Genomic DNA, 20361 nt, shown 5'->3' with positions numbered 1-20361 from the left:
TTTTAAGGTTTAACTCCTGAGTTTAGTGTCACTTTAAGAGGATCAGGTGGCATGGTCAAGGTGATCAAGTCTCCTAAAAATGTCAATAAAGTATATTTATGGGGTCCTCCATTAATTCTTGTAAATATTTTCATCAGTCTCAGTCATTATTTCCCATGAATCTATCGTGAAACATTTTTGCCCGGTCCACATTCAATTTAACAAACCTATAGTTTTTCAACCTCCTGCAGCCTAATTTTGTGTGAGATGCTGAAGAGAGGGAAAGGTCATAGCAATTGTGATATAAATCTGTCTGCGCTATGCAGTCATTTGCAGTCTGTAGTTTATTTTCTAGGTCATGGTGTCACAACTCATTCAAACTTTTAATACTGGTTTTGTTATGAACTTGGCTAGGCTTCCAGATTAGATTCCGTCTCTCTTTTCTATGCATCCAGAACATGAAATAAATGTTGTTTTCATCATACGTGGCTGGGCAGGTTATTAGGGGGCACATATGGAATATGAATTGCTCTATCAAACATGTGCACTAGTAGGGTCAGAAGTCCACCATATTTGTGTCAGTGCTTCGCTTTAGGTTAGGAGTAAAATAGTTACATTGGAAATTACATCTCCAATACAAATACCTTTTTTCTTCAGCTCTTCATCGGGCTCGTACATCTCTATGATTTGCAACGATCGCTTTGTGTCATAGAATGGGAACAAGATTTCATTCAGACGAGGATCTCTTTGATGCTACAGGAAAAAAAAAATGTTCAGCATCTTTTATATGATATGCAATGTTGTTCATTCCAATAAATAAGTTCTATCTGCTGAATATTATAAATTATGAACCCATGTAAACATCTATGAGGTAGTCCATCCAAAATTATATTTCCATTTTTGAAAGACGCTGGAGAGTTGTGAACTAATGTAGACTGCCATTGCTGTCCTCTCCTTCTGAAATGCTAGTAGCCTGGCCAACTGGCATGCACCCCAGCAATGGCTAGCATATCACTTTTCAGGACTGGGTTCCTCAAGGTAACAACAGACTCTCTATGGTGGGCTCTGCAGGGTCTCTGGTGGGCTGCACCCGCCCCCGGGCCCCGCCTCCTCTTCCATCGTTGGGCCCTGTCTCCTCTTCTATCGATGGGCCCCACCTCCTCTTACATCACTGGCCCCTCCTGCTCTTAGGTCGACGTACCTCGCATCCTCCTTCACTGCAAACGCTGGGTCTAGCCTCTTCTGCAGCAGCTGCTGGCTGTCACTGACCTAGCTCAGCAGCGGCTGTGAGGAGGAACACGCTGCTGCACACATCAATGACAGGATGTCAGTGATCTAGCAGCAGCCCGTTCCTCTTCACAGCCGCCAGTGACAGCCAGCACCCTGATATGCCATAGCGACCCAGGCGGCCCACACAGTATCAGAGGGATGCCCTGGCCTGGCCCCCCTGTGCCCGGGCCCCATATCGGCCACCCGGGTCGCTATGGTGATTGTTACGCCACTGTCTCCTACCGAGCCAGACATGAATGTGCTCTATGGCAGGTCTGTGTAGCTCTAAGGACTGGAAGAACAGAAATACTAATCCTCCCCTACAGGAATTTCTTATGTATATTAAGCTACTTTCCTGGAGTTCAGCTTTAAAGAATGGACATGAAACCAAATGTGGACAGGCTGCAATAGACTGCAGGTGAAAAGAATTTCATAACCTTGCATATATACATCCCTGCATAGTATCTACTCATGACCCAATGCTGCTACACTTCATATGACATAAAACTTCCTTTGAACATTAAATGAATAACCTATTCTAGTAAAACAGGTCAACTTTGTGTTTTTTGATTTTCACATGATTCTCAAATACCATGAAAAACTCCAGAAAAATGGCTTTTATTTTTACATCTTTGCAAATCATGTTCATCTGTTTCTGACAATAAACTCTGCTTTTCTTGCTGGCTGTAATACCAAACCCAGAAATAGTGGGTGATAATGAGTCAAGCCTTGAAGTTGAATACAGCTTTTTTCCCAACTGCAGGATACTCTGATTAGACCGACATGTACCAGTGGTGTCTCTCCACAACAGCAAATGAACTGAGGGTAGATATGTGCTTAATGGCCTATATCTTGCTGCTGGTTGCCTTGGCACTTGTGTATGGTTCTGTCATGCTACATGAGAACACAAAAACTGCCATCTGTTTACAATAGTATGTGTAGAAAAACTTTGAAAGAAACAATGCATGAATAAATGTAACACCATAAATATTAGGTTTATATATTCTGTAGATTACATGGGATCTGCTGTTTTCTGGGCACTGAAAGATAGAAATTAAAAAAAGATAACAGCAGCCTAATATTTCTGCAGAATAATAGTAACATACACATGACTATTGTGGGAACTAGCTTCATATAGTAAGAGTTTTAAAGATGCAGCCACTCTTCAAATCTTCTTTCAAAGCTGAAGCAAATATTGTCTAAATACTAGAGGCCTGTGTATTTTTACTAGTGTATTGGTGTGCTTTGTGTATTTCTTCCAGATCTGTGCAGTAATCCAACATGATGCTTTACCTTTGAGCCAGAGCTTCCAGTAATAAAGACCGGTCACTGCTGCTCTGTCGCCTTGTGCAGGGTGATTGGTCTTGTCTCCACCCCCTCCTGTAGTTTTCTGTAGGAAGCCTATAGTGGGTCCTATAGTGGGTGGACCTGTTGGGCCCCTACCACTGCTCTGCTTTCTATACAGGCTATGTGCAGAACACTGATGATGTCACTGCTACTTTTGCAAGTAATCTGGGTTTGCAAAGGCATTTGGTGCACATAAAGAACATTTAGGGGTCTATTCACAAAGCTGCCGAGGGCAGCCGAGTGAATGACCGATTTCTCCCTTTTAATAAAATAATTGTCAAAATCACATGAAAGGCTGCCCTTGCAGAAGTTTTCAGCATTCCTTTGCCATAACACAAATACCTTCAGTCTCCTGCTTCCTCTTTGCAGCACTGCTGCTCTGGCCTCACGCTTCAGGCCATTTGCCTGTATCCTCTTACATAAGTCCTGTGCACACATGCACCATCTCTGGATCCACTGGCTCCCACCATGACTCCTGGCATTGAGAGCTCCTCTGTCTCCCAAGTGGAGTACTGTCAGTACCCATACTAGGGCGGCTGAGTACAACTGCACAATCAGGATGCTATTTGCTGGCAAAATGTGGGCGCAGAGCTAGAAGTTGCATCCTACTTAAGACTCTACAAAGTATCTAGGCTCCAGGATTTACTAATCCTAAAGGAAACTGAAAATCCAGCCTCCCCAGTACAAGAAAAGCATCCCAGCGCCCCTTAACCCTTCATGGGTAAGAACCCTGGGTGACTCAAAACCCTTATCCTATTGTGATATGACACCGTACTTTTAGAAATTAATGTACAGACACTTCTGTTATTTAACAAGATTCCTCCAAAACAGTCCCAAAGATACGTCCAAAGGTGAAAAATAGATTTGTCGCCCAGCAAATCTCACATAACACAGAGGATGAATTTTGCCAGATATTGCTGACCGAATCATATTTAATCTTATTTGGGCGTATATAGCTATTTTAACCAACACATTTCACAAAAAAATCCTTGATAAATACATCCCTATAAATACTATATGTATATAACCAAAAGGATTACGTTACTAAAATGCGAACACCCAATTTAATTTTAAATTTAAATTAAAGAGGTTTTTCCGATTTCAGAATAAAAGCAAAACACTCCAACGTGGGCTGCATTACATGTCCATGGCTGTCTGAGGTCTCCTGAAGAAATCTAAATGGTTAAGTGGCCATGGCTCCAGGCACTTGGCTGCTCTGTTAACAAAATCTTTTAGCCAGGTTCTCCCTGGCCACAGTTGGTCATAACACCCCTGGTGACTTCTTTCTAAAAATAGATGTCCTCATTAACAAGGATTCTGTGGGTGTGAATGCGTTGCTTACTGCAGACATACAACCATGTGAAGTTGAATGTCCTTATTTGAATTCTTTACTGGATTAAATATTTGAAGTTAAAGAATATTCAATTCCCCTAACATTATGCTCTAATTAATGAGGTCCTTGTGTATCATTGCTGAATTTCAACATTACTTACAGAATTGATAAAAGAAACAATATTGCTCGTTAACTAATGATTGTTATGTTTTAGGTGTGCACCTACTTGACTTCGGGATCTTTTCTTCCCTGTATTAATAAACTATACAACAAAAAAGTTTGTGGGGACATGACCATCATATCTGCATCATAATCTGCAAAAAGTATGTGAACACCCCCTCAATTTAATAATTCAAGTGTTTCCAGTGAAGGTTACTGTTGATGGTACAGTATACACCGAGTGGCTAGATTATTATGACCACCTGACGTTGGCAAATTAGCTATAATTAGCTAGAATTTTGCTCTGAAGTTGCTAGAGGGCCAGGCCATTATAAATAGGGAAGCAGGTTGTTTACCACGACAGTAGAAGTGATTTTTTTCTGAAGATATGGGTAAACAACACGAATTAACAGCCTTTCAATGTGGGATGATTGTTGGCGCTCAAGCCATGAAGCGAGTATCAGCAAAACACCAGAATTCGTTAAATGTTCAAGAGCAGCTGTTGTTAAAGTGTTTAAAGACTGGACTGTCAGCTGAAAATCTGGGTCTGAACGTGCGAATTGTGACCGACAGCCACTAGTCAATGTTAGGGCAGAACGGAGAGTGGCAAGACTGGTACAAGACAACAGAAGGGCAACAGTGCAGTGTCAGATTCCTCGCATCACCTTTCAACATCTCGTGGAGTCACGAGGCGGCCCAACGAAGTCATCTCGTGGAGTCATCTCGTGGCCCAACGAAGTACTGATGGGGTGGTCATAATAATCTGGCCACTCAGTGTACAGTACAGTAAATTTTCTAATGGATGTCACTTTCTGGGACTCTCACGGTCTGCATAGGGTGCAGATCATCCCGCCTGCTCTAGTCCTTACATGAGGCTCTCACTCTTGTAGGTGCATTATTCAGTAATAATTTATATTTTAATACACAGAATCCAGCAGCTGGCGTGAGATTGTATTACTTAGTGAAATGGCAGAGCAAGAAGATCTCAACTGTGAGAGACAAAGAACCCAGAAACTCAGTTTTGGATGGACTTACCCTTTAAACTTTATTGAAGCAGACAAATCTAAGATTACATTTGGATTGCAAATATACTATTTTATGTAACCAAAATTTTTTTATGGCTACAAACAAATAATGAGCAAAACTTTAAAACATCACAAAACAGTTTAGTAGTTCTACAAAGCAATTCAGTCAGTGAATAAAAGCATTCACACCCACTATGTTAACAAATACAAGGCATTGCTACAAAAGCAAATCAAAAAGCAAAGGAAAAAATGAGAGAGCATTTGACTGACTAAACAAGAGCTAGGCAACTTAGGGGCATAAATTCTTATATAAACTGTGTGTGTATATATATATTTTTGTATGAGTAATACCGATTGTGCTGTTTTTCTAGCCACTGTCCATAGGAATAAATGAGATGTGCAAAAAAAGTGTGAGACCATGCGGGAGAGTTTGCAGGGTCAGTTCTGCAGCTACCCATGAGCCACACATCTAGAATCTGGTAGAATCGTGGAAAAAAAGGGATTCACAGTTTTTCTGTTCAAATTTCTTAGTGTGAATATAAGGTTTTTAACCCAAACTTGCAGAAATCTTGGGTCTGTTGTGGCTAAATTTTGGCCTCTTGCAGCATTAAGAAAAGTGAACTTAACTTGAGTGGACGGACCCTTCAATTCCATGTACAACATTTAAAAACCTAGTAAAGGTGCTTGCTTAGTAATGAGGGTAGAGAAAACAGTGGCTGGCAGAGAGTTATGTGACTTGGCAGAGAGTTATGTCACTTGTAGTTCAGCCATCCATATGATTGCCTAACCCTGCCATGGAAGGAAGGTCAGCAGCAAATCAAGGACAGAGGTCAGATGATTAGATGACACATGCAACAGATGGTTGGAGAAAGCAAGCCATGGCAAACAGACTCTTATAGAAGTTAATGTATGAAAAAGCTTACTGTATTTAGAAAGCTCACTAATTGGTCTACCGTTAAAAAATCAGATTTTTCTCCATTGCTGAAAAGAAATGTATTAGGAAAAAGTAAGTCTTCAGAGAACATACATCGTTTATCAATAATGTGAATGACATATGAACAGCAAAAGCTTCTTCAGCTGATTCTTCTTGTTAGTTAATAAACCTTGTTAATATACAACCAAGCCACTTATTCTGAAGACAGTTAGTAAAAGCTGCACCATAACAAGAGTATCAGATACATGGAAAGCATGCTATAATAATTGTTTAACCCTTTCTTGAGCAGGAGTCATTTAGCCCTCAGGAACCAATCAAGCAGCTTTGAGAAGCCTTAACAGCAGAAATAGTGATAAGCTAACTTGTTTGAATGGACCAGCTGTTGAGCTGATATGCATGCTTGAAAAGCAGAAGCTTGGGCAAATTTCCTTAAAGTATTATTAAACTCTCAGACTTTTTTCAATAATTAATCCATACCCAACTCTCTCAGCTCCTGTTCTCTGAACTTAATGTCCAGTACAAGTTTACAAGGGACAGAGCAGTCTCCAGCCACTTTCCAACTGCTAGCTTGGAGAAGGCTGGAGAGGAGCAGCGAGCGGGAGGCTGGGGAGCAGAGGAATGGATTACCTGGCTGCACCTATGTGTTTGTGGATACACAGCTTACTAGCATATACAAGGTGGCTCCATGGGACCCTGCAAGGGAAAGGAGCCACCCTAAAACCAGATATCAGGGCCAGGGCTCAGGGGACCAGTTGATCCTGCAGGAAGTTAAAACTTTTAAACATCAAGATGCAGCATCCATTGTAAGAGATTGAAGCAACATTTGAAATAGCTTTAAATCCTTTTGACTTTAATATCACTTTAAGGAAGATCTGTACTTATTCTCTGCATTGTCATTTTAAGATCCTAATGGATTGCAAATACTCTGTGTTTTTGAACTAGTTTCATGCAATTTTCTATGGATGATGGATGCACTTCTACACTATCAAGGAAGATGGGCATGGGTGTCACTATCATGCCTTTTTTTAAGCTGTCTTGTGGGTGAAAGAAGCTGTCAATTAGTGGGATCTCCGCTATGAAATCCCTGACAGAGACCTCATGAAAGATACAAAGGATCTGGGCATCCACAGTGGCTTCAGTGAGAGGGGCAGGGCTTAAAGAAAATGTTGCCCATTCAGGGTGAAGGGACTGGATTTCTTGTGAGAAAGTCTACACTCATGAAAAATGGCTTTTCTTAATCCCCCCTAGTTTCCAAGTCGGAAACCTTTGCAAATAGCTAGTGCTTTCAAATATGGGAATGCATTTGACTTCCTCTCAGGTAGCAGTGTATGGGCCTGAGCCATCAACTGTCAGGACGGAACATTGTCACTTGACGAGGAGGAGGAAGAAGTTATCTCTGTGTAAGCTTAGACATGGAGGTTACACATGGTTAGGACTCTACACTGGCAGAGCAGTGGGGGAATAGCATGGGGTAAGTATTAGTGGATGGGAGGTTTTCCCTACAAAGAGGGCTGTCAGTTTGCCCTGATTGGGCAGCGCTCTGTAGTAAACCTTTACCACTTTATCACTGACTAATAGCATTCATGGGATCCTAACACTCTGCCAGACACAAAAACACTTCACCACCAATGCATTATTTAGGATGGGTTCACATGTCTGCTATGCAGTAACACATGCATGTTATAGAGCGTGTTAATGTGTGTTATGCTAAAGCAGCCCATACACTTAAATGGGATATCTAATGGGCCAAAAAAGTGCATGTACTATTTGTTTTAACGTAGAACACCACAACACACAGCAGTGCCTTACTGTGTGTTGTGGTGTGCTGAAACACAGTTCCGTTGGCAAGGTGTGTTGATGTGCCATTAAGAACAAATTACTCTGCAGTGCACCAACACACAAAATGCAGTTCTCACACATTGTGCTAATACACATGTTACCACAGTGCAACCGCCTGAACCAATAACTGACACCTCTCTCATAGGTATACCAGCTTGCTTTTTCTATAAAAGAAACCAAATCAACTTACATTTTTTTAAAAAGCTCTTCTATGTCAGTTCGAGGACAAATCTTCTGTGTAAGTTCATAAAATTTATCAAATGTAAATGCAGAATTCTCGATTTCATCATTCTGCAAAACAGCAACAGCAATTATTATATAAGACATCAAAGAGTAACTTCACAATCAACAGCTATTCCAGTTTAAAATGAATTCTTCAAATCCTAGAAACGGATTCTATCGTTCCGCCTTGTTGGAGAGTAGGGGTGAGCACCCGGGAATTTTGTATTTTATTTTCTATTGAAGGGAAGCTGAGGGATTGAATGAAAAAGCAACTTAAATCATTCCTAAATCTTCTTTTTTATCTCTTACAGAAATACTGTGCCTGGAAAATTCAAGAGGACGTAAGCCTACTGCAATGAAATAAATACCTTTCCACTTGGAAGACCTAATTCTTTAAGCACTTGAAAGATAACTTTTTCCGTTCTTCCTGATGCAAATGTTCTTGTAATACTGGGAAAAAAAGATAAGAGATGTAACGGAGATAAGAGATGTAGCACCTAATTTTATTAAGTTGCTAAGGAAATTCTCCGTTTACAGCTCGCTGCCGGCTGGATTCCGCGGTCGGCAGCAGAATGTAAACAATGGGGAGTAATAGCCAGCCTGATATTGCAAATTGCAATAGCAGGCTGGCTATTGAACCCATCCACTGAGCAGAGTTGCAGACCTGGGAGAGAACTTTGTCTCTCAGGTCCGCTCCTCTGCTCAGTGGGCGGGTTTCTATTCACCTGCCGAGTACGGAATCTTTCCGGCAGGTGAATGGGGCAGGGGCTTGCTTGACAGTTACTATTACCTCTCTAGCATCCAAAAACTACAGTTATCCAGAACCTACTAATCTCTGTGGGTGCCGGATAACTGGGAGTTTACTGTACACAGTTGACCTTGCAAAGGATGAATCCACTGCACAGACCAACAGCTTGTCAAGAACACACTTCCGGGCTGCTGTTTGGATATTTAGGGAACAGAAACACACTGGTGAGTCATCACTTTCTCACTCTGCTCTATTGTAAATTGTCAGTTCGTTTGCACTGTGGCTCCTAGTGCTAACTATTCCTATAGCATTTTTGTACTCTACCATCCATTTCAGGAGCCCAGTGACTTCCTATTTCCCTGTAAAAGTTATGTAGGTAACATCTTCTGTAGTTCAATGCAGTGCAGAGATATAAACAGGCCGTAGTGACATATATGACAATTCTGTAATTGCTTTGGTCTCTGCTCCATTGTGCTGATTAAAACTCCATAGACATATATGAAGACTAAATGCAGAAAAATACACAAGTCTGAATGGTTTCTACTTTAGGCTCCATTTACAATAAAGCATTGCGGTAACATGTGATGACATATAAACTGCTGTGCGATCCCAACTACGTTGAAAAGTACCCCAAGGCACAAGAATAATGCATAATAATACAATGGATTAACGTGCCTGCTAACGTAATGCATATTGTGAATGAGGCCTAAAGTGGACTTAGTATCAGCTATTTTTTTATGTTATGTACATGTGCTCTAAGTAATGTGTCACAATTAAAGGTATTTATTGCCATTTGCAGGTATCACAATACTCCCTGTCAATGCTTTCATCTGCTTTTTTTTCCAGAAGAAGGACCATCTTTCTTCAGGCACCATCCATGGCCAGCATCTACTTCCTGGAGTGAGATGCTGGTTGACAGATGACACAGTCATGTAAACCCTGGTGCCGGTGCAGGTCATAGATGTGTTCTCAAATGTGAAACACAGACCCTGCTGCAGCCTCTCATCCTTTAACTTGCTACAACGTTACAATCTTGCATTCTATTTACTAAGGTAGAGTAGATGACCTCGCCTCAGCCTAGGCAAAGTCTTTGCTTGCCCTTCCCTATCTGTGCAAAAGAAAATCAGCAAGGGGCGGCTACTCTTCTGGAAAACACTGAAATCAAAGGATCAGCATGATAGCCAAGTAACTAGCACTTGCAAAAGGAGGTCAGCTAAAGCAATCTCTGTATTTCACTAACCACAAGTCACCTTTTAGAAGACCTCTAAATTTAACAATCCAATTTTGATGCTATAACTGAGTTATATGTTGCTCATTTTGGTTGTTTTTATGCTTTTAAAAAAAAATATAATGACATGAAATGGATTAAAACCATTTCCCACTACCCCATAATGACCTGTGATAGAAGGCAATGTGTATTCAGGCTATAATTGAGTTATAACAAGGCTTCATAGTTCCTGGGAGTACGTTTGTCAGAGTAAGCTGCCTGTCAAGTAAATGGTCTGGAAACAGAAGCTTTGTCTTGTCTCCAGCTACCCATGCAATGTCTGCCTGCTACATTTCACACAACCCGGCTGTCTTATGAATCTAGAAAACTCTATAGCAAAATAAAACATCATGGAGCAGAATTGACCATTTTTCGCTTGCCATTAAAAACATAAAAATGGTGCATTTAAATCTCCCTTTAGCTCACATGCATTATACATTTCCCTTTTAAAAGTCATGAAGTAATTTTTTTAAAAGTATCCACTGCTACTTCCCTGACTTGCCTTTAAATTGAGTTGCCACATGCTGGCTTAGAGGTGAAATCAGACTTACAGTGGATGTTCCTGCTTTGGAAGCTACCAGGTTGAATAGAGAAATAGTTATGAAGGAGGTGATAACTGTTCATTGTAATCCAAAGAGCCAGCAGGAGGTGGAAAGTAGCATGGACTCTGCAGATTTTTAGACCATCCAACTTTATAGCACAGAAGATTTGGTGGACCACAGGGGTGCATGCATATCTTTACAAGTCTCTTGGCAGGGAAACTGTACCTACCCGTGTGTCTAAATTGTAAATTTATTTGTTTGCCTAGCGTTGCCTAAAAGGTAAAGCTGATGAATCTGGTAAATCCAGACAGCATGTTAATGTGCAGAGGGATATGCAAACTGCAATGAGTTATAGGAACCAATCAGAATCTATGTTTCACCTGTATAATATGAGCAAACTGATTTTGATCCTTATTTCTTTAGGCACTGTTTTAATTCCAACCTAAATTATCTCCCCTGAACGCTTCTTACCTTCGAACTGGGATTTTTCCATTGATGTTGGTGAGGAACATAAGTTTCATCCAGCTGAAAGAAAACAAAATGTTCATTAGCGCTGGTTTAAATATTATGAATACAATTAAATGAATGTTCACATATACTGTAGTGTGTGCTTGAGAGATACATAAGGTAAAAAATCAATACAAGCATGAAAGTAAAGGTAAGAGTAAAGGGCTGTTACCTATATTACTGTATTTTGTATCATGCAAGCACAAGAAAGAGAGCGTTTGAAGCCCATCTCAATCCAAAATGTTTTCTTTTAATGCTGAACAGAGTACAGAAGTGTCAGAACTTTTGTAATATATTTATCGCTGTTTGTGTCCCCATTGGGGAGATTTCTCAGTACTTTCTGTCACAGGAAGAGGAATTCGGTGGAAGTCTCATTACTCGATAGTAGTAAGTAGTTTCCAATGCTGCCTGTGTTTTCTTGTCCCGGTGTCACCTGTTCCCCCTATTTGTTATCCCAGAGTCATTGGAACAGCAAGAAAGGGTAAATCTACGGATATGCCTGTGTACATGAGTCCTTATGAGGGTCACACACAGCAGCAAAAACCTGACATAGATTTATTCTCTTCCCGTTCTACCATACACAAACAAACAAACAAACAAAATAACAAAATGAGTATCCTACAGTGATGTGAGGTTAGAGGGAGGAAACAGTGAGAGCTGCAGAGTATCCAGGAGATTGACACTCCAGGTCAACTCCCAAGGAATTTCAGGAGACCAGAACCTAATAAAAGACTCATGTTCATCTGTGCAGGGGCAGGCAAAGGTATATATTTTACAGGGAATAGCAGTTCAAAGCCCAATTCAAGGAACTATTTTGAACCAATGTGATGCATTGCCATCTTCTCTATTCCTTTTATGCATAAGTCCGTTTGATTTGAATCACTCTTGTCTCCTCAAAATGGAAGTTAAATGTCTATACATATTCAGTATGTCCCACTTTTGATACATTTCCTAGGCTAAATGAAACCAGCACCACCTGTCAAAATAGTGCCCACATAGTTGTTTATCCTCACCCCCTTGTGTGCACACCATGACCATGATAAAGTCATCAGGGCAACAGCGTAATAAATTACAGTCTCTGGCAACCGCACAAACCACCCACCCCCCTTGATTGACAGTGTGTGTATCTATATGTCATGAAGTGCTTTCAGAAAGCTCATTTTCAGCCTGGACATGTCCACTGCCACTCCTAAATTGATCCCTTGATGCAATATAACACATTGTTCTTTTCATTTGAGGACATCAGAACGTTGTATGGATCGTCTTGCCCACCACAAAGGGGTTACAAAGCTGATTGAGATGTGATTGCAGTGGTCACATGGCCACTAGTTTTCAGGAGATTTTACAGTTTTCGGAGAGATTTTATTCTTAAATAACATGTGTGAAGTTGGTTGAAGCATTACGTACAGTACTTCTTTTATGCAATCCTGAAGTTGTGCTTTAAAAAATCCTTTTTTTTGTAACAGGGTTGCTTTAGGTTTTATAGATTAAATGGGATAGTGGAGCGTTAAATATAAGGCCTCATTCACACGGGGCTAACTCAGGGCGTGCACGTCTGTGCGGCGGGCCATTCCTGGGAGAGACAGGTGCTGCGTGTAGCAGCCTGTTCTTCCCAATGGGAGGACGCGGCCTTACGCTGTCATAGGCACACCCGAACTGCACATCCGTGCACGGATGTGCAGTTCGGGTGTGCCTATGACAGCGTAGGGCCGCATCCTCCCAATACTGGTCCCAGGAATATCAAGAGCTGACTTTTAGATAGTATTCACTATTGTTTAAAAAGATTAGAATGAACTGGTGGCAAATTCACAGAACACAGAATATGGCAAATGTATAAATGTTCACTCGTTTAAAAATAATGCTATTTTTTTAATTTTTCCTGAATAAAATCATCTTACTGCAAATACACTTTGAAAGGCACATTGTAAAACTCGGAAGAAAATGTTGCAATGGATTTAGGACAAGAGCATAAGCTATACAGACTATAAAACTACTATACAGATCTGTCTATCATGGCCATCCTCCTGGCTATACTTAATCACCGACCCCAGGCCACTCTTACATGGTGTCTTTTTCATGATTGCACATTGTTGTTGCTTCGCAGTTTTTAACACTCTCTATAACTAAACATGTATGGTGCATATACCTGTAAGGTACGCTTATTCTATCTATGCTAACATTAGAATAAAATGTGTTCAGATTATGAATCAAGGACAGTTGGCTGTTGCTGTGAAACATTGCCTCCTCCACTTCTGGGCCTCTGTGGCTATTCTAAATCCAAGTCTAAATGAATTTACACTAAGAAACATACTGTGCAACAGTAAACGAAATCTGGAACTGTTCTGAGAGAACTGGGCCATGGGAGGGCTGGGAAAATATGTAATACCACCGCTACTGCTGAACAAAACCATCCATTATTGGCAACAGAAAAACATCTGTTTTCTCACTGAGCTAATAAATTCAACTGAAAACCTATTTTGCAAAAGAAAATTGCTGTTCAGACTTCTTTTCAAATAAGATACTTGGCAACTAAACAAACAAAATGTTAAACATAGTATAGTAATAATTTATTTTTATTAAACAGGTCAGTCACTTTCACAGAGAAAGACAGAAAAATGGACAGAAGGAGAGAAAAAAAGAAAGCAAGATTGAGAAGGACAAACGTATTTCCCTTAGTGATGACTTATAAATGAATCCTACTCTTCAGAGATTTCCTTTCTGCAAAGCAGAAAATCCCTGCTGCTGTAAGGGAGCTGATTGTCATCACCCCCATTCTACAGGAATCCTTCATGGATCCCAGACCTTGCCTGGTCCAAATGCACACAAAAACTAAAAAAACTGGGCCCGAACTGCTCACCTGCAAGTTTATTGTGTGAATAACATGTATAAGATTGTATGTGAAACACATCAATGATACTTTTCTGGATACATGTGTGCTTATTCACATAATAAGCCTTCAGTTGAGCAGGGAGCAACATGGTCTTGGTTATTGAGTTTATTGCCTTTTTGCAGACTGAGAAAAAAAGGAGTCGCCTACTTTTTTTTCTAAAACTGGTAAAACCTCTTTGGAGCATGGCGCCACTAAACACTCGTGATAGTTCAATAAAAACTGATGCTGGTGGGATGAATCAACTAACAGTGTGACCTCTGTATCTCTAGACTCTCAGACCCACAAATCGGCAAAGGGAGATTATCTCTCTCTGGTGAATGAAAATCATTTTTCATTGAACAGTACCATGTGTTAAGATGCTTCCCTGGACTCTACAGCAAGCACCTTCAACTTCCTGAAAAAAACTTCTGTTTATTTCCCGAGAATCCAAGGAACTCAAAAGTACACGGTGCCAATGTATGCACATTCCATGCACAGTTAAAAAGCCAGTCTCCTGCTCTACCACCTCCCTACTGGTCTCACTGGTCAATATAGAAGTACAAAGGGCAGGCCAGAAATTGATCCTCCAAGATGTGGATGTAAATTGCCGCACGGTGTGCACCATGTTCAAGGGGTTCCCAGGGTATTGTGGAAAAAAATTCTCTGTACTAGAAACTATTCTAGGGGCATTGTAAAGAGGATTGTAAAGAGGAACTTTACCCATAGCTTTGAAATGACAAGAAAGACACCTTTAGAAATGTTTAGAAATGACAATCTACAATCAAATACTTCTAAATAAATGCTGGCTTTTTATTCTTTCTCTTTGCATACCTTGTTTCTCTTTTCTTTCCCAGTGTTCTGACAGTGGCTATGTAAACCAAGGACAGATTACTAGCTCTCCCTTTAATTCCTGGAACTCTGGCACATGTGGCCATGCACATCATCTCAGGGGAGGAAAATGCCTTTCCCTCAGATCTCAGATGAGATTTCCCAGCAATGCTCTGCTGATATAACCTTCCCAGGATGCAACGCTTGGCACATTAAATCATTTGCGCCAGAAGTGGACCAGGAAGTAGATAAACTCAATTTGTAAGTAAATGAAAAACATGTTTGTTTAACTAATGAATGTCAGGTGATTTTAACCTCTTGCCATCCGCCCGTTAAGAAAAAACGGACGGACGGCTGACTCCTATCTGCGGGTTGCCGTCGCCAGACGGCATTTTTTTCCTGCTCGCGCGCGCTCAGAGCTGCATGCGGATGTGATTTTTAGTAAGAGGGGTAAAGGTCCACTTTAACATCTTTGAAGTAAACTTTTGCTGACTCATATATTGGGAACAACCACTGCTAACCTTCTGAAAGTTATATTTTCTGGCTTTTATGGTGATCTTAAAGAGACCATTTCATAGCAATTAAAACATGTAACCAAACACTGTGTTTCAAATGCACTAATAATAGTTGTCATTAGCGCCTCTGTTGAATACAATCTTCCCTCTCTATTTCAGAGTACAAGGTTCTTTGAAATCTTCTGTAACTAACACTTCTGGGTGTATCAGATGTGGGTTTCTCCCCACTGTGGCTCCCACTCTTTTCTAGCTGCTTCTTTAAATTGCTTTCCAGCTGCTTTAAATTGTCTGTCCCTGCAGCTCAAAAGGGTAATAAAAGGCACATAGCAGGGTAGAGGAGCTAAAGTGGGCAGTGGTGAGAAACAGGCATCTGATACACCCAGGATGCTAAAGATTCTAGCGCTACCTCTAACTCTGCAAAAAAAGTGAACACTGGATTGGACATAGGTGCTGATGGTGAGTATTATACATGTGTTTTTCCATAGAAGTGTTTAATACAACTTTTTAACTTTAAAGACAGAATCTTGGTAATGGCTTCCATCATTTGAGTCACTGACCCAGTACAAGTATGCTGCAAGTGAGGTCGGAACTACTGGATACGCCCAGGCAAGGAACAGCACACTAAAGGAATTAGATATGCAGCCTCCATTTTCCTTTAACCACAGTATTGTATTAAGGATAATGTTAAAGTTTGAACAATCTGCACCTTTTGCAGCATAGTTAGTCAGAGCTACAATAATGTATGTAAGAGATATAAGAAGCCTGTGGAAAATTCTGGAAACCACTCCTAACTGAACTAGTGATTTAAGGTGGACTTTTTTAATTGCTGCAGAGGTCAGACATGCCCCCTGCTGAGTCAGACCAATAGTTCTGCAATCATCAGAGAGCAAGACAGAACAACCCATGGCTCGAATTTTGGCCAATTATGCAGGAACTGGATGACATTTAAACAGTGTGAAGCCAGCTTTAGTCTGACTCAGCAAGAGGTGTGTATGGCCACTGTTCTTACAGAGAAAGGGGTTCTTAGCTGCAGGCTAGTGGCAGGGAACAGGCTATATTATTGGCATGGGGACATTGCCATGACAGGTAAACATTACAATCTTGGTATATTGGTGAAAACTGAAATGATGGGTGCAAAACAGATACACGCCTTCAACTAGGCTTTAAATTGCCAGACTGGCTGCACTTTGCACATTACTAAATATACTTACTTCCAAAGGGTAGACTTGTTAGTGGTAGATGTGGTCTATATTTGCCTTTGTTAGCTCACTTATACTGAGCTGTGCTTTTTATGATGTGCTTCTTAAATTGGGGGACTTTAGTTTGTTACATAACATCAGATGCAAGTTTTATCCCTGTATTTGTACAAGGATTTAGGAGTGTTTTCTCAAAGGAGTCTTTTGCAAGCTGAGATGAAAAATTACTTGATGTTAATGACAAATTACTTTAATATTTTTTTTAACGTTGAAACTAAAGTCCCAGTAAACACGAAGATAAATACAATGTAATCCAATGTTTTATTTATTAAAATATTCACATAGAATTAGACTAGAAAATTATCATCTTGATATCAGCATCGTGCAAACCCCTGTACAGCAGCATTTGGATAGATGAAGCGAGGGGCAGCACATTTAGCCGAATAAGTCTTTATTGCTTTGCATGATGATGCCATTCTAACATTTAAAAATGCTTACAGGGGGGGAGGGGGGGATAGCAGATAGATAAACTCATCATTGTCACAAGCTGGGGCGGGCCGTGGACCTGGCTCTACTGCTTCACCGTGGTGATGCCTACAGGTGATCTAGAACCTTTCCGTGCCTTGTGACATAGGTAGCTCAATTGGAATACTGACTGAACACAATCAGGAATCATTTAACATGTAATGCAGCTTTGATAAATGTATTTCAGCTAATTAATAAGCTGTTTGAGCTGTTTGCCTGGAGTTCAGCAATAACGAGGGTTAGCCCACTGGCAGCCCAGTTGGCAAAAATATCATTTTATTTCAAAATATAATTTCAAAAGTCTTTCTTTCTAGAATGGTTGCAATTCATGACTAGAAGCATTTTGCTCTTGTGACCATAGTTATTCCACACTAATATACTTTATTTATTTGTTGTGGGCACAGGCATCAAAAAAGAGGCGCCCAGCACATGCTCCTGATGCCTGCCACACTCTCCTATACTTCTGGTTTTACAGAGGTAACTCACTGCATGACTCTGTCCACTATCCCAAACAGATGAATAAACCCTTTGTCTTTTGGAATTCTGTTGGAAGAGATAGGAGTGCTGATGTAGGGGTATAACATTTTTGCACTTAATAATCTGTTAGTATACAATGAGATTCACATCCAGTTATATAGTAAACAAACATAAGACACATGAAGGACACTTACTGTTTTTTGAGACATGTCATTGGACTGACGTTGTTGGCTCTAAAGTTATGCGTGATAGACCTTAGCCCTTCTACCCATTGCTGGAAGACAGACAAACATACAATACAGATAAGGAAAATCACTCCATTTAGGACTCACTAAGCAACAAAGGCAACACATTTACAGATTATGTTACAATTAAAATGCTGGTGTACATTTAGTTGATATGCATTCATTTTCTACAAGATAATCATATTCTCAAGACAAAAGAATAACAAGTAAAAGCGATATGCAGACACAACACAGTTTTGTGCCAGACGCAACGCCATTTTTTGTCACACAAACACAAGAAAGTTCCCAACCAGGACAAAAGTGAGACATTCCTGTTCAGTAATTTATAATGAGCAAACAAATATCAGTATATTCAAATACACATGTGGACTTTTTCATCTTCCAGGTTTGCACCAAACGCACGCATTTTAGTCTGTGCTATCAAAGGTTTATTTTGGCTGCATTTTATGTGTCTTATTGACATTGACTTGAATTAAAAATTGCAGGTTAACATTTTCTAACAGTTGAACGCACTTGATCGATATTCAGTTCTTTTATGTATTTTTTTTAGAGTAACTGCTTTGAATAGGACCCCAAAGAAATTGTATTAAAGTGCAACTGAAGCCAAAACCTTTTTTTCTAATTTTGGATAGACTGGAAATTGATTAGAACACCTGTCAGGTTTCTTGCTTTCTGTGTTGCCATTCGTGAGATTCACCATCTCTATTTGTCCTGGTGACCATTATCAGTTAAAGTAAGAGAAATTCCCACATTTTGGGTTGTCATCAGAATAGGAATAGGTAGGTAATATTCCACTGGGAACACCACTTCTGGTGACCCTGCAGATCACCAGGAATTTCCCTCTCTCTGGAGGGATTTCTTATCACTTCCTGCCATGGCTATCGGACAGGAAGTAAAGTGAAATCTCCCTAATATAAAACATATTGCAAAAAAAGTTATAACCCTCTTGTATGCTATCCAAAACTAGAACAAAAAAGGTGGCTTTTGTTCAACTTTAAAGCCCTCATATATAATCTGGATTTTAGAGGATGCCAGCATGATCGAAGTATAAAGCTTTATAAAAAAGTTGTGAACCCTAGAATGCAGGCAGCCTATGCTATTTTTTTATATTTTTCCATGCAGAATGGTCAGTGACCCAGGGTGGCCAAACGAAGAGGACTATCAAGAATTCAAGACACCACCACCCAAAGATACATTTTGGCCAACTAGCCTTCAAGGAAACGATTAGCAATATATTGTTATATCTGTTGTCTAATAAAATTGTACCTTTTCAAGGTCCATGTTGAAAGATGAAATGTTCTGTCCATGTTGACCAGTCTTAAAGTAATGTACCTAAACTGTATCTAAAGCCAAAACATTTTTTTAAAGCTTTGGATGGTTGGTGAAGGGTTATTACCCCATCAGGTTTTTATTCATGCCTGTGTCACTGCTAAGGAGAATCACTCTCTCTATTTAGTCCCAGTGACCCTTGTAACCGGGACTGATGGGGATGCCTGTTCAGGAGAGAACTGTCTGACGGGATTTACCTTACTTTGGGGATATTTATTCTCATTTCCCGTTCAGTCTACAGGACACAAAGTGAAGGGAAATGTCTTTAATGAAACAACAAAATCTGACATGGGTTTCAACCATTCTATACTGTTTACAAACTATAAAAGAAAAAGTATCGGATTTAAATAAACTTGTTATCAACTTAAAAAAAAAAATTCAAATTTTTTACACTTTTGTCGGCAAAGTGGGGAACAGGCATAATTCTATGATGCATGCAAAGATGAGTAATGTGACCCCAAAAATCAATCACACCTGCTTTCATTTGTCAGGCTACATACACTATAATAGGATTAGTGACTGGCTGATTAAATAAAACAAATTCTGCACATTCTATTAATAATAGCATTTAATACCAGCACATAAAACTATCACCAAAACACCCAGAAACGAAAAATTCCTGAGCAATGAGGTATGGCAAGAAAAACTGTATTAATAATATGAAAAAATACAATGTTCACTAGTAAAAGTCTTACATGAACAATTGGTAGGCAGTAAGGCAAAACTTGGCAAATGACTTTCACTGCTGAAGTAGAAGGATATCTTTCTTGCCTTCATAGTAGTGCCTTGTCTTAGCTTGTTCATTATTTTCATTAATTCTTCCATCTCTGCACTAAGTTGTGCATGTACAAGGCAAATGTCAGACAACTAGGGGACAGGGCAAGCAGCACAGGCTTGATCGAATGGTGCAGGAGTGGTGTTCAGAGGATAAGAGGGCATCAGGGCAGAAAGCATAAGCGTTGTGGTCAGAAGGCAAGCCAATCTCAGGGCATGAAGTACTGGGGCGGTGATTGAAGACAATCTGAGGTCATTGCAGGTGGCACAGGAAGAGAAGTTAAGGTGAGCACTGGCAGCACATGTGCGGCGGTCAGAGCAGAAAGAACAGGCACGGTGGAGAGAAATCAATCTGAGGTCAAGACTTTAGCCATTAGCTAAAGTCAGGACAGGTATGGTGTTAAGAATGCGTAGCTAAAGAAGGCAGCAAAG

General features: G+C 40.2%; 1 protein-coding gene across 3 annotated transcripts in view; it reads right to left on the bottom strand.

Moving 5' to 3' along the window:
• PLCB4 (phospholipase C beta 4) overlaps positions 1-20361 on the bottom strand; it is a 109388-nt gene that overhangs the window by 75231 nt on the left and 13796 nt on the right. For all 3 annotated transcript variants that reach the window (XM_018566576.1, XM_018566585.1, XM_018566593.1), the window contains exons 5-10: positions 17776-17855; positions 11136-11189; positions 8476-8557; positions 8076-8176; positions 6036-6093; positions 624-732 (exon numbers count right to left, since the gene is read on the bottom strand). In XM_018566576.1, coding sequence (XP_018422078.1) covers positions 624-732; positions 6036-6093; positions 8076-8176; positions 8476-8557; positions 11136-11189; positions 17776-17855 — 484 coding nt within the window. The remainder of the gene's footprint in view (positions 1-623; positions 733-6035; positions 6094-8075; positions 8177-8475; positions 8558-11135; positions 11190-17775; positions 17856-20361) is intronic.

Source organism: Nanorana parkeri, unplaced genomic scaffold (genome assembly GCF_000935625.1).
Source record: "Nanorana parkeri isolate BGI_ZX_2015 unplaced genomic scaffold, ASM93562v1 scaffold28, whole genome shotgun sequence".
Taxonomy (NCBI): domain Eukaryota; kingdom Metazoa; phylum Chordata; class Amphibia; order Anura; family Dicroglossidae; genus Nanorana; species Nanorana parkeri.
Note: the sequence above shows the minus strand (reverse complement) of the source record. Positions and strands in the feature narration are given on the sequence as shown.